Genomic DNA, 15,859 nt, shown 5'->3' with positions numbered 1-15,859 from the left:
CTCAGTCACCAGATCTCAACCCTTATGGTAGATGCACCGTCTCAGTCACTAGATCTGAACCCTTATGGTAGATGCACCGCCATGTCTCAGTCACCAGATCTCAACCCTTATGGTAGATGCACCGCCATGTCTCAGTCACCAGATCTCAACCCTTATGGTAGATGCACCGTCTCAGTCACCAGATCTCAACCCTTATGGTAGATGCACCGTCTCAGTCACCAGATCTCAACCCTTATGGTAGATGCACCGTCTCAGTCACTAGATCTGAACCCTTATGGTAGATGCACCGCCATGTCTCAGTCACCAGATCTCAACCCTTATGGTAGATGCACCGCCATGTCTCAGTCACCAGATCTCAACCCTTATGGTAGAGGCACAGTCTCAGTCACCAGATCTCAACCCTTATGGTAGATGCACCGTCTCAGTCACCAGATCTCAACCCTTATGGTAGATGCACCGCCATGTCTCAGTCACCAGATCTCAACCCTTATGGTAGATGCACCGTCTCAGTCACCAGATCTCAACCCTTATGGTAGATGCACCGCCATGTCTCAGTCACCAGATCTCAACCCTTATGGTAGAGGCACCGTCTCAGTCACCAGATCTCAACCCTTATGGTAGATTCACCGTCTCAGTCATCAGATCTCAACCCTTATGGTAGATGCACCGTCTCAGTCACCAGATCTCAACCCTTATGGTAGATGCACCGCCATGTCTCAGTCACCAGATCTCAACCCTTATGGTAGATGCACCGTCTTAGTCACCAGATCTCAACCCTTATGGTAGATGCACCGCCATGTCTCAGTCACCAGATCTCAACCCTTATGGTAGATGCACTGTCTCAGTCACCAGATCTCAACCCTTATGGTAGATGCACTGTCTCAGTCACCAGATCTCAACCCTTATGGTAGATGCACCTCTATGTCTCAGTCACCAGATCTCAACCCTTATGGTAGATGCACCGTCTCAGTCACCAGATCTCAACCCTTATGGTAGATGCACCGTCTCAGTCACCAGATCTCAACCCTTATGGTAGATGCACCTCTATGTCTGAGTCACCAGATCTCAACCCTTATGGTAGATGCACCATCTCAGTCACCAGATCTCAACCCTTATGGTAGATGCACCTCTATGTCTCAGTCACCAGATCTCAACCCTTATGGTAGATGCACCGTCTCAGTCACCAGATCTCAACCCTTATGGTAGATGCACCGTCTCAGTCACCAGATCTCAACCCTTATGGTAGATGCACCGCCATGTCTCAGTCACCAGATCTCAACCCTTATGGTAGATGCACCGTCTTAGTCACCAGATCTCAACCCTTATGGTAGATGCACCGCCATGTCTCAGTCACCAGATCTCAACCCTTATGGTAGATGCACCGTCTCAGTCACCAGATCTCAACCCTTATGGTAGATGCACTGCCATGTCTCAGTCACCAGATCTCAACCCTTATGGTAGATGCACCGTCTCAGTCACCAGATCTCAACCCTTATGGTAGATGCACCGTCTCAGTCACCAGATCTCAACCCTTATGGTAGATGCACCGTCTCAGTCATCAGATCTCAACCCTTATGGTAGATGCACCGTCTCAGTCACCAGATCTCAACCCTTATGGTAGATGCACCGCCATGTCTCAGTCACCAGATCTCAACCCTTATGGTAGATGCACCGTCTCAGTCATCAGATCTCAACCCTTATGGTAGATGCACCGTCTCAGTCACCAGATCTGAACCCTTATGGTAGAGGCACCGTCTCTGTCACCAGATCTGAACCCTTATGGTAGATGCACCGTCTCAGTCACCAGATCTCAACCCTTATGGTAGATGCACCGCCATGTCTCAGTCACCAGATCTCAACCCTTATGGTAGATGCACCGTCTCAGTCACCAGATCTCAACCCTTATGGTAGATGCACCGTCTTAGTCACCAGATCTGAACCCTTATGGTAGATGCACCGCCATGTCTCAGTCACCAGATCTCAACCCTTATGGTAGATGCACCGCCTCAGTCACCAGATCTCAACCCTTATGGTAGATGCACCGTCTCAGTCACCAGATCTCAACCCTTATGGTAGATGCACCGTCTCAGTCACCAGATCTCAACCCTTATGGTAGATGCACAGTCTCAGTCACCAGATCTCAACCCTTATGGTAGATGCACTGTCTCAGTCACCAGATCTCAACCCTTATGGTAGATGCACCGCCATGTCTCAGTCACCAGATCTCAACCCTTATGGTAGATGCACCGTCTCAGTCACCAGATCTCAACCCTTATGGTAGATGCACCGTCATGTCTCAGTCACCAAATCTCAACCCTTATGGTAGATGCACCGTCTCAGTCACCAGATCTCAACCCTTATGGTAGATGCACCGTCTCAGTCACCAGATCTCAACCCTTATGGTAGATGCACCGTCTCAGTCACCAGATCTCAACCCTTATGGTAGATGCACCGTCTCAGTCACCAGATCTCAACCCTTATGGTAGATGCACCGCCATGTCTCAGTCACCAGATCTCAACCCTTATGGTAGATGCACCGCCATGTCTCAGTCACCAGATCTCAACCCTTATGGTAGATGCACCGTCTCAGTCACCAGATCTCAACCCTTATGGTAGATGCACCGTCTCAGTAACCAGATCTCAACCCTTATGGTAGATGCACCGCCATGTCTCAGTCACCAGATCTCAACCCTTATGGTAGATGCACCGCCATGTCTCAGTCACCAGATCTCAACCCTTATGGTAGATGCACCGTCTCAGTCACCAGATCTCAACCCTTATGGTAGATGCACCGTATGGCCCTTATGGTAGATTCTGGAGCGGTGCCTGAGACAGTGTTTTCCACCGTCATCAACAACAAAACACCACATGATGGAATTTATCGCGGAAGAACGGCATCTCGTCCCTCCAGCAGAGTTGCAGAAAGGATCTGTGCCAAGGGGCATGGAAGCTGTTCTGATGGTTTCCTTTATTCTGGCAGTTACCTATAGATGACGTTACTTCTATAAGTCATCATGGGTTTAAAGACTATAGCTGGTATACAGGATGGATGGATGGATGGATGGATTGGTGGAGTGGACGATGGATGGTGGGGAAGGTGGATGGAAGCTGTTCAAACACCCTACTGAGACACTTTATGTTGGAGTTTCCTTTATTCTGGTAGTTACCTATAGATGACGTTAATTCTATAAGTCATCATGGGTTTAAAGACTATAGCTGGTATACAGGATGGATGGATTGGTGGAGAAGGTGGATGGAAGCTGTTCTGGTGGCTCAAACAACCTACTGAGAAACTTTATGTTGGGGTTTCCTTTATTCTGGCAGTTACCTGTATATACATTAATGTATTGCCACTGTATTCCCTGGATACGTACGGATGAACTCAGTTAGGCCTCAAAGACTGAAGACTAACGTTTGACCTCAGAGCTAAGAGCTTTAGTTCAGAGGGCTAACTCAGTCCTGAGGCATGCAGAGGACCCAGGTTAGGGGTTAAACAGTAGAGGACCCAGGTTAGGGGTTAGAGGTTAAACAGTAGAGGACCCAGGTTAGAGGTTAAACAGTAGATGACCCAGGTTAGGGGTTAAACAGTAGAGGACCAAGGTTAGGGGTTAAACAGTAGAGGACCCAGGTTAGAGGTTAGGGGTTAAACAGTAGAGGACCCAGGTTAGAGGATAAACAGTAGAGGACCCAGGTTAGGGGTTAAACAGTAGAGGACCCAGGTTAGAGGTTAGGGGTTAAATAGTAGAGGACCCAGGTTAGAGGTTAGGGGTTAAACAGTAGAGGACCCAGGTTAGGGGTTAAACAGTAGAGGACCCAGGTTAGGGGTTAAACAGTAGAGGACCCAGGTTAGAGGTTAGGGGTTAAATAGTAGAGGACCCAGGTTAGAGGTTAGGGGTTAAACAGTAGAGGACCCAGGTTAGGGGTTAAACAGTAGAGGACCCAGGTTAGGGGTTAAATAGTAGAGGACCCAGGTTAGAGGTTATGGGTTAAACAGTAGAGGACCCAGGTTAGGGGTTAAACAGTAGAGGACCCAGGTTAGGGGTTAAACAGTAGAGGACCCAGGTTAGGGGTTAAACAGTAGAGGACCCAGGTTAGGGGTTAAACAGTAGAGGACCCAGGTTAGGGGTTGAACAGTAGAGGACCCAGGTTAGGGGTTAAACAGTAGAGGACCCAGGTTAGAGGTTAGGGGTTAAACAGTAGAGGACCCAGGTTAGGGGTAAAACAGTAGAGGACCCAGGTTAGGGGTTAAACAGTAGAGGACCCAGGTTAGAGGTTAAACAGTAGAGGACCCAGGTTAGGGGTTAAACAGTAGAGGACCCAGGTTAGGGGTTAAACAGTAGAGGACCCAGGTTAGAGGTTAGGGGTTAAACAGTAGAGGACCCAGGTTAGAGGTTAAACAGTAGAGGACCCAGGTTAGGGGTTAAACAGTAGAGGACCCAGGTTAGAGGTTAAACAGTAGAGGACCCAGGTTAGAGGTTAAACAGTAGAGGACCCAGGTTAGAGGTTAGAGGTTAAACAGTAGAGGACCCTGGTTAGGGGTTAAACAGTAGAGGACCCAGGTTAGAGGTTAGGGGTTAAACAGTAGAGGACCCAGGTTAGAGGTTAAACAGTAGAGGACCCAGGTTAGAGGTTAGAGGTTAAACAGTAGAGGACCCTGGTTAGGGGTAAAACAGTAGAGGACCCAGGTTAGGGGTCAAACAGTAGATGACCCAGGTTAGGGGTTAAACAGTAGAGGACCCAGGTTAGAGGTTAAACAGTAGAGGACCCTGGTTAGGGGTAAAACAGTAGAGGACCCAGGTTAGGGGTCAAACAGTGTTACTGTTGGGAGACGGAGGGAGGGAACAAAACATTCAAAATGTCCTCCTAAAAATGCTTATAACACAAAATTAACTCTGTTCAAAATCATTCCTGTACTGCCCATTCTGGTAGACTGTTGATCCAGTCCTGAACTTGAATCTAAAATGTCACTCTTGTTCCCGTGCCAACCTCGAACTCAGGTGGTTAAGAGAGTAAGTCAAAATAACATATATATATATATATACATATATTCTCTATGAAATACACTGTTATAGACCACTAACCTTATTGCTCATCTGTTTGGCCGTGAGTCGGTGTAAGCCCTGTCCCAGCCTACTAACCAGAGTACCCTTGTTCACGCTATAGGGTGTGAGATGGGACCCTCGGTCTGAGGGGGTGAGGAGGTGGTCCAGGAGGAGGGATAGACTGTTACGAGCGGCAGACAATACCACCTGAGAGGAAGAAACTGGAGGAGAAAGAGACATAGACAATATAGTATCGGAAAACAAAATGTGTAAAAAGTCAAGGGGTCTGAATACTTTCCGAATGCACAGTGTATACACACAGACCGAATGCACAGTGTATATACACAGACCGAATGCACAGTGTATATACACAGACCGAATGCACAGTGTATATACACAGACCGAATACACAGTGTATATATACACAGACCGAATGCACAGTGTATACACACAGACCGAATGCACAGTGTATATACACAGACCGAATGCACAGTGTATATACACAGACCGAATGCACAGTGTATATATACACAGACCGAATGCACAGTGTATATATACACAGACCGAATACACAGTGTATATACACAGACCGAATACACAGTGTATATACACAGACCGAATACACAGTGTATATATACACAGACCGAATGCACAGTGTATATATACAGACCGAATGCACAGTGTATACACACAGACCGAATGCACAGTGTATATACACAGACCGAATGCACAGTATATATACACAGACCGAATTCACAGTGTATATACACAGACCGAATGCACAGTGTATATACACAGACCGAATACACAGTCCGAATGCACAGTGTATATACACAGTCCGAATGCACAGTGTATATACACAGACCGAATGCACGGTGTATATACACAGTACCACAGTACCACAGTATCACAATACCACAGTATCACAGTATCACAATACCACAGTACCACAGTATCACAGCACCACAGTACCACAGTATCACAGTATCACAATACCACAGTACCACAGTATCACAGCACCACAGTACCACAGTATCACAGTACCATTTTTAATATATTCTACATTGTAGAATAATAGTGAAGACATCAAAACTATGAAATAACACATATGGAATCATGTAGTAAAATATATTTTCTATTTTAGATTCATCCTTTGCCTTGATGACAGCTTTGCACACTCTTGGCATTCTCTCAACCAGCTTCACCTGGAATGCTTTTCCAACAGTCTTGGAGTTCCCACATATGCTGAGCACTTGTTGGCTGCTTTTCCTTCACTCTGCGAACCAAGTCATCCCAAACCATCTCAATTTTTCTACCTTTATTTAACTAGGCAAATAAAGGTCAGTTAAGAACAAATTCTTATTTTCAATGACAGCCTAGGAACAGTGGGTTAACTGCCTGTTCAGGGGCAGAACGTCAGATTTGTACCTTGTCAGCTCGGGGATATGAACTTGCAACCTTTCGGTTACTAGTCCAACGCTCTAACCACTAGGCTAACCTGCTGGTGTATTATTGGGTTGAGGTCGGGTGATTGTGGAGGTCAGGTCATCTGGTGCAGCACTCCATCACTCTCCTTCTTGGTCAAATAGCCCTTAAACAGCCTGGAGGTGTGTTATGGGTAATTGTCCTGAGAGTACCTCGTCTTGGTCAAATAGCCCTTAAACAGCCTGGAGGTGTGTTATGGGTAATTGTCCTGAGAGTACCTCGTCTTGGTCAAATAGCCCTTAAACAGCCTGGAGGTGTGTTATGGGTAATTGTCCTGAGAGTACCTCGCCTTGGTCAAATAGCCCTTAAACAGCCTGGAGGTGTGTTATGGGTAATTGTCCTGAGAGTACCTCGCCTTGGTCAAATAGCCCTTAAACAGCCTGGAGGTGTGTTATGGGTAATTGTCCTGAGAGTACCTCGCCTTGGTCAAATAGCCCTTAAACAGCCTGGAGGTGTGTTATGGGTAATTGTCCTGAGAGTACCTCGCCTTGGTCAAATAGCCCTTAAACAGCCTGGAGGTGTGTTATGGGTAATTGTCTTCTTCTTCTACACATTTTGCCAAGGCTGTCCTGTTATTGTGCCATCTGACTGACTCAGTCACTATACAAAAATCAATGGCGGCCCCACGACATTGACATGACCCCACGACATTGACATGACCACACGACATTGACATGACCCAACGACATTGACATGACCCCACGACATTGACATGACCCCACGACATTGACATGACCCCACGACATTGACATGACCCCACGACATTGACATGACCCCACGACATTTAGGGAACTGCATATTTACTTCTAAATACGTCACATCAGGTACAGCTGGTGGTCAGGGGAAACACGGAGAGAGGTTGGGGTGAGAGCCAGGGACAGCTATAGCTACAGATACAGCTGGTGGTCAGGGGAAACACGGAGAGAGGTTGGGGTGAGAGCCAGGGACAGCTATAGCTATAGATACAGCTGGTGGTCAGGGGAAACACAGAGAGAGGTTGGGGTGAGAGCCAGGGACAGCTATAGCTATAGATACAGCTGGTGGTCAGGGGAAACACAGAGAGAGGTTGGGGTGAGAGCCAGGGACAGCTATAGCTACAGATACAGCTACAGGTACAGCTGGTGGTCAGGGGAAACACGGAGAGAGGTTGGGGTGAGAGCCAGGGACAGCTATAGCTACAGATACAGCTGGTGGTCTGGGGAAACACGGAGAGAGGTTGGGGTGAGAGCCAGGGACAGCTATAGCTACAGATACAGCTGGTGGTCAGGGGAAACACGGAGAGAGGTTGGGATGAGAGCCAGGGACAGCTATAGCTACAGATACAGGTACAGACAGAGATACAGATACAGGTACAGATACAGCTACAGATACAGCAACAGATACAGACACAGCTACAGATACAGTTACAGGTACAGACACAGCTACAGATACAGCTACAGCTACAGATACAGCTACAGGTACAGATACAGACACAGCTACAGATACAGCTACAGATACAGATACAGATACAGGTACAGATACAGCTACAGATACAGCAACAGATACAGACACAGCTACAGATACAGCTACAGGTACAGATACAGACACAGCTACAGATACAGCTACAGATACAGCTACAGACACAGACACAGCTACAGATACAGACACAGCTACAGATACAGACACAGCTACAGATACAGACACAGCTACAGATACAGATACAGCTACAGATACAGCTACAGGTACAGATACAGCTACAGCTACAGATACTACAGCTACAGATACAGACACAGCTACAGATACAGACACAGCTACAGCTACAGATACAGATACAGCTACAGCTACAGATACAGCTACAGGTACAGCTACAGATACAGATACAGCTACAGATACTACAGCTACAGATACAGACACAGCTACAGATACAGACACAGATACAGGTACAGCTACAGATACAGACACAGCTACAGACACTACAGATACAGATACAGATACAGCTACATATACAGATACAGATACAGACAAGGCTACAGATACAGCTACAGATACAGCTACAGCTACAGACACAGCTACAGACACTACAGATACTACAGATACAGACACTACAGATACAGACACAGATACAGACACAGCTACAGATACAGACACAGCTACAGAGATACAGATACAGATACAGACACAGATACAGCTACAGACACAGCTACAGAGATACAGACAGAAAAACAGAGAAACAGAAGACCATGGAGCAGGTAGATAACACCTGGGATATAGAAGACCATGGAGCAGGTAGATAACACCTGGGTTATAGAAGACAGTAGATAACACCTGGGATATTGAAGACAGTAGATAACACCTGGGATAAAGAAGACAGTTACCATGGAGCAGGTAGATAACACCTGGGATATAGAAGACCATGGAGCAGGTAGATAACACCTGGGATATAGAAGACAGTAGATAACACCTGGGAAACAGAAGACAGTACCCTTCCGACTGCTGGTTCACTACCTCCAGATTCCTCCACCAGTTTGCGCTAGCTAACTCTCTCTCGGTGTGTGTGTGTGTGTGAGAGAGAGAGTGAGTTACCTGTGTGCTCTAAGGCCTCTTGTAGTTCAGCCATGGAAGACATGATGAAGAAGGAGATATCTTTACGACGAAGCCACCTCACACACAGTCTTCCTCTCCCTTCATCGTCATTATCCTCTTCACCTGAGAGAGTCAGAGAGCAAGGGGTTAATACGATGCTATCCCATTCATACATTCATCGTTTCATAGTTCATTCCTGAGAGAAATCTTGCTGTTTTTAACATAGTACTTTTCATCCAAAATTTCTGTCTCAACAATTATTTAATTTTTTTTACCAGAAATTGTCATTTTCCTAAAGAAGAATTGTGTGCCTTGCTTCAGATGTCCAAAAAGGGTTGGACTGAAAACATACAGGACAGTAGATCTCCAGGAAGAGGGTTGGAATGATAACCTACAGGACAGTAGATCTCCAGGAAGAGGGTTGGACTGAAAACCTACAGGACAGTAGATCTCCAGGAAGAGGGTTGGACTGAAAACCTACTGGACAGTAGATCGCCAGGAAGAGGGTTGGACTGAAAACCTATAGGACAGTAGATCTCCAGGAAGAGGGTTGGACTGATAACCTACAGGACAGTAGATCTCCAGGAAGAGGGTTGGACTTATAACCTACAGGACAGTAGATCTCCAGGAAGAGGGTTGGACTGAAAACCTACAGGACAGTAGATCTCCAGGAAGAGGGTTGGACTGATAACGTACAGGACAGTAGATCTCCAGGAAGAGGGTTGGACTGATAACCTACAGGACAGTAGATCTCCAGGAAGAGGGCTGGGCTGATAACCTACAGGACAGTAGATCTCCAGGAAGAGGGCTGGACTTATAACCTACAGGACAGTAGATCTCCAGGAAGAGGGTTGGACTGATAACGTACAGGACAGTAGATCTCCAGGAAGAGGGTTGGACTTATAACCTACAGGACAGTAGATCTCCAGGAAGAGGGTTGGACTGAAAACCTACAGGACAGTAGATCTCCAGGAAGAGGGTTGGACTGAAAACCTACAGGACAGTAGATCTCCAGGAAGAGGGTTGTGGACTGAAAACCTACAGGACAGTAGATCTCCAGGAAGAGGGTTGGACTGAAAACCTACTGGACAGTAGATCTCCAGGAAGAGGGTTGGACTGAAAACCTACAGGACAGTAGATCTCCAGGAAGAGGGTTGGACTGATAACCTACAGGACAGTAGATCTCCAGGAAGAGGGTTGGACTGAAAACCTACAGGACAGTAGATCTCCAGGAAGAGGGTTGGACTGATAACGTACAGGACAGTAGATCTCCAGGAAGAGGGTTGGACTGATAACCTACAGGACAGTAGATCTCCAGGAAGAGGGCTGGGCTGATAACCTACTGGACAGTAGATCTCCAGGAAGAGGGCTGGACTTATAACCTACAGGACAGTAGATCTCCAGGAAGAGGGTTGGACTGATAACGTACAGGACAGTAGATCTCCAGGAAGAGGGTTGGACTTATAACCTACAGGACAGTAGATCTCCAGGAAGAGGGTTGGGCTGAAAACCTACAGGACAGTAGATCTCCAGGAAGAGGGTTGGACTGAAAACCTACATGACAGTAGATCTCCAGGAAGAGGGCTGGGCTGATAACCTACAGGACAGTAGATCTCCAGGAAGAGGGCTGGGCTGATAACCTACAGGACAGTAGATCTCCAGGAAGAGGGCTGGGCTGATAACCTACAGGACAGTAGATCTCCAGGAAGAGGGCTGGGCTGATAACCTACAGGACAGTAGATCTCCAGGAAGAGGGTTGGAATGCCCTTGCATATACCAACTAGTCAAAAACATTCACAAATATTTTCAGAATAATTATTTCACAGTGCAGTTGTGTCATTGCCCTGCTCACCTTTAGATGGCGGTGTTGAGTCCTTCTCCCTCTCCTCCAGAGGAGGGACGACTGAAACACGAACCCCTATAGAGGGGTACCTCTGCCCACCCACCCTAAACACCAGTCTGCTCCCCCGTCCCAACACACACAACCTGTTCACAGCTATCACACACACCACACACCTTCTCCACCTCCTCACCCCTCCTCCCTTCCTCTCCTCATCCCCCTCTCCTCTTCCCTCCCCTAGAGCTTGTACAAGCGTTCTAACCTCCATCTCTAGGCCCTCTCGCTCCGCCAAGCGGCGCGTGAGGAGAGTTTTCTGTGTGCGGAGTGTGTGTGTGGCGTGTGTGAGGTGTGTGAGCGCCCCAGCCAGTAGGGTGCAGGCTGAGAGCAGGGTTGACCCCTGGAGGTCAGACTGGGTTAGGGTTTTCTGGAGCATGGCGAGGTCATTGGTCAGCTGGCTGCGTTCTTTCTCTAGTGAGGATAGTCTCTGACGGGCCTCCTCAAGCTGAGCACCGAACATCTAGGGAGAGAGAGAGAGAGAGAGAGGAAGGAGAGAGAGGAGGTGGAGGGAAAGAGAGAGAGAGAGAGAGAGAACAAGCAAGGCATTTACCAAAGGATTGGTTGTGCTTTATGTGTGGATGTGTCTCTGTGTGTATGAGTAGCAGTGTAACAGTGTGTTAGTTACCTGTATCTTACCTGTAGCAGAGTGACAGTGTGTTAGTTACCTGTATCTTCCCTGTAGCAGTGTGTTAGTTACCTGTATATTCCCTGTAGCAGTGTGTTAGTTACCTGTATCTTCCCCTGTAACAGTGTGTTAGTTACGTGTATCTTCCCCTGTAGCAGTGTGTTAGTTACCTGTATCTTCCCCTGTAGCAGTGTGTTAGTTACCTGTATCTTCCCCTGTAGCAGTGTGTTAGTTACCTGTATCTTCCCTGTAACAGTGTGTTAGTTACCTGTATCTTCCCTGTAGCAGTGTGTTAGTTACCTGTATCTTCCCCTGTAACAGTGTGTTAGTTACCTGTATCTTCCCCTGTAACAGTGTGTTAGTTACCTGTATCTTCCCCTGTAACAGTGTGTTAGTTACCTGTATCTTTCCCTGTAGCAGTGTGTTAGTTACCTGTATCTTCCCCTGTAGCAGTGTGTTAGTTACCTGTATCTTTCCCTGTAGCAGTGTGTTAGTTACCTGTATCTTCCCCTGTAGCAGTGTGTTAGTTACCTGTATCTTCCCCTGTAACAGTGTGTTAGTTACCTGTATCTTCCCCTGTAACAGTGTAACAGTGTGTTAGTTACCTGTATCTTCCCCTGCAGCAGTGTAACAGTGTGTTAGTTACCTGTATCTTCCCCTGTAACAGTGTGTTAGTTACCTGTATCTTCCCCTGTAACAGTGTGTTAGTTACCTGTATCTTCCCCTGTAACAGTGTGTTAGTTACCTGTATATTCCCTGTAGCAGTGTGTTAGTTACCTGTATCTTCCCCTGTAACAGTGTGTTAGTTACGTGTATCTTCCCCTGTAGCAGTGTGTTAGTTACCTGTATCTTCCCCTGTAGCAGTGTGTTAGTTACCTGTATCTTCCCCTGTAGCAGTGTAGCAGTGTGTTAGTTACCTGTATCTTCCCCTGTAGCAGTGTTTTAGTTACCTGTATCTTCCCCCTTAACATTGTAACAGTGTGTTAGTTACCTGTATCTTCCCCTGTAACAGTGTGTTAGTTACCTGTATCTTCCCCTGTAACAGTGTGTTAGTTACCTGTATCTTCCCTGTAACAGTGTAGCAGTGTGTTAGTTACCTGTATCTTCCCTGTAACAGCGTAACAGTGTGTTAGTTACCTGTATCTTCCCCTGTAACAGTGTAGCAGTGTGTTAGTGACTTGTATCTTCCCTGTAGCAGTGTATCAGTGTGTTAGTTACCTGCATCTTCCCTGTAACAGTGTGTTAGTTACCTGTATCTTCCCTGTAACAGTGTGTTAGTTACCTGTATCTTCCCCTGTAACAGTGTAACAGTGTGTTCGTTACCTGTGTCTTCTCCTGTAACAGTGTGTTGGTTACCTGTATCTTCCCCTGTAACAGTGTGTTAGTTACCTGTATCTTCCCCTGTAGCAGTGTGTTAGTTACCTGTATCTTCCCCTGTAGCAGTGTGTTAGTTACCTGTATCTTCCCTGTAACAGTGTGTTAGTTACCTGTATCTTTCCCTGTAGCAGTGTGTTAGTTACCTGTATCTTCCCCTGTAGCAGTGTGTTAGTTACCTTTATTTTCCCCTGTAACAGTGTGTTAGTTACCTGTATCTTCCCCTGTAACAGTGTAACAGTGTGTTAGTTACCTGTATCTTCCCCTGTAGCAGTGTGTTAGTTACCTGTATCTTCCCCTGTAGCAGTGTAACAGTGTGTTAGTTACCTGTATCTTCCCCTGTAGCAGTGTAACAGTGTGTGTGTGTTGCTGGTCCATCTCATGTCTCTGTGCTGTCCAGGTCTCTTCTCTCTGTTTCACTGTCTCCTCTATTCTCACTAACACCCCTTCCTGGCTCTGCTGCAGCTGAGATAGACACACACTGTTACTCTCACACACAGCCTGCAGGTGGGACACCTAGAGAGAGAGAGAGAGAGAGAGAGAGAGAGAGAGAGAGAGAGAGAGAGAGAGAGAGAGAGAGAGAGAGAGAGAGAGAGAGAGAGAGAGAGTGAGAAAGAAAGAAAGTAGAGAGAGAGCGTGAGAGAGAAAGTAGAGAGAGAGCGTGAGAGAGCGTGAGCGAGAGCGTGAGAGAGAAAGCGTGAGAGAGAGAAAGGAGAGAGAGAAAGGAGAGAGAGAGCGTGAGAGAGAGAAAGGAGAGAGAGAGAAAGTAGAGAGAGCATGAGAGAGAGAGCGTGAGAGAGAGTAGAGAGAGAGTGTGAGAGAGAGATGGAGGAGAAAGAGAGAGAGAGAGAGAGAGGGGAGAGAGAGAAGAGAGCAAAGGGGGAGGGAGAGAGAAAGACATAAAATACTGCCTAAGATTTTGTAAACATTTGTAAGCTGTATTGTAAGATAAACAAATAGTATCTCACTCGCTCACACACACACACATCTCACACACACACACACATCTCACACACACACACATCTCACACACACACACATCTCACACACACACACACATCTCACACACACACCCTACCCTCTCGTTGGCGCGTGTAAGATCAGAGGTGAGGGTGTCGACGTGTTCCGTTATGACATCACAGAGCTCCGCCCAGGAGAAACTACCCAGGATGCATTGCGGCTGGGAGACGAGGACACAGCCCGCCAACAGACGCTGGAACAGACCGTGAAGGAACGACAACTTCTCCTGCAGAGACACACACACAGACACTTGGGTGAGCCAAACAGTAACAGAGACACAGAAACACAGACACTTGGGTGAGCCAAACAGTAACAGAGACACAGAAACACAGACACTTGGGTGAGCCAAACGGTAACAGAGACACAGACAGACACTTGGGTGAGCCAAACAGTAACAGAGACACACACACAGACACTTGGGTGAGCGAAACAGTAACAGAGACACAGACAGACACTTGGGTGAGCCAAACAGTAACAGAGACACACACACAGACACTTGGGTGAGCCAAACAGTAACAGAGACACAAACACAGACACTTGGGTGAGCCTAACAGTAACAGACACACAGGTTAATTGAACCGCTGCTGCTAACACAGTCTATAATGACGTTACATTAGGGTTATATAGGGTTATAATGGACCATAGTGGGGTTAGTATGAACCCTGGTGAAACACCGGGAACAGGACGACCTGGTAGGAAGAGGACAGCTGATTGGCAACGGCACACAAAGACAGGCTACTAATGTCACACAACTCTGCAACAGCTTGGGATGTAAACAGGGCTTTATAAAACACAGTAACAGACCAACTGTCATGTTTACTAGAGGGATAAACAGGGCTTTATAAAACACAGTAACAGACCAACTGTCATGTTTACTAGAGGGATAAACAGGGCTTTATAAAACACAGTGACAGACCAACTGTCATGTTTACTAGAGGGATAAACAGGGCTTTATAAAACACAGTAACAGACCAACTGTCATGTTTACTAGAGGGATAAACAGGGCTTTATAAAACACAGTAACAGACCAACTGTCATGTTTACTAGAGGGATAAACAGGGCTTTATAAAACACAGTAACAGACCAACTGTCATGTTTACTAGAGGGATAAACAGGGCTTTATAAAACACAGTAACAGACCAACTGTCATGTTTACTAGAGGGATAAACAGGGCTTTATAAAACACAGTGACAGACCAACTGTCATGTTTACTAGAGGGATAAACAGGGCTTTATAAAACACAGTAACAGACCAACTGTCATGTTTACTAGAGGGATAAACAGGGCTTTATAAAACACAGTAACAGACCAACTGTCATGTTTACTAGAGGGATAAACAGGGCTTTATAAAACACAGTGACAGACCAACTGTCATGTTTACTAGAGGGATAAACAGGGCTTTATAAAACACAGTAACAGACCAACTGTCATGTTTACTAGAGGGATAAACAGGGCTTTATAAAACACAGTGACAGACCAACTGTCATGTTTACTAGAGGGATAAACAGGGCTTTATAAAACACAGTAACAGAACAACTGTCATGTTTACTAGAGGGATAAACAGGGCTTTATAAAACACAGTGACAGAACAGACCAACTGTCATGTTTACTAGAGGGATAAACAGGGCTTTATAAAACACAGTAACAGACCAACTGTCATGTTTACTAGAGGGATAAACAGGGCTTTATAAAACACAGTAACAGACCAACTGTCATGTTTACTAGAGGGATAAACAGGGCTTTATAAAACACAGTAACAGACCAACTGTCATGTTTACTAGAGGGATAAACAGGGCTTTATAAAACACAGTGACAGACCAACTGTCATGTTTACTAGAGGGATAAACAGGGCTTT

At 46.4% G+C, this 15,859-nt stretch overlaps 1 protein-coding gene across 3 annotated transcripts in view; it reads right to left on the bottom strand.

Moving 5' to 3' along the window:
* Window positions 1-15,859, bottom strand: part of LOC149980723 (coiled-coil domain-containing protein 171-like) — a 153,036-nt gene that overhangs the window by 44,067 nt on the left and 93,110 nt on the right. For all 3 annotated transcript variants that reach the window (XM_090183329.1, XM_090183328.1, XM_090183330.1), the window contains 5 exons: window positions 14,064-14,231; window positions 13,313-13,501; window positions 10,942-11,446; window positions 9,090-9,212; window positions 5,082-5,263 (listed from right to left, as the gene is read on the bottom strand). In XM_090183329.1, the coding sequence (XP_090039455.1) occupies window positions 5,082-5,263; window positions 9,090-9,212; window positions 10,942-11,446; window positions 13,313-13,501; window positions 14,064-14,231 (1,167 nt within the window). The remainder of the gene's footprint in view (window positions 1-5,081; window positions 5,264-9,089; window positions 9,213-10,941; window positions 11,447-13,312; window positions 13,502-14,063; window positions 14,232-15,859) is intronic.

The sequence above is a fragment of the Oncorhynchus mykiss genome, chromosome 9, assembly GCF_057628025.1.
Source record: "Oncorhynchus mykiss isolate SJ-2025 chromosome 9, ASM5762802v1, whole genome shotgun sequence".
Lineage (NCBI taxonomy): Eukaryota > Metazoa > Chordata > Actinopteri > Salmoniformes > Salmonidae > Oncorhynchus > Oncorhynchus mykiss.
The sequence above is the reverse complement of the archived record's forward strand: the minus strand, read 5'-3'. Positions and strand labels throughout refer to the sequence as shown.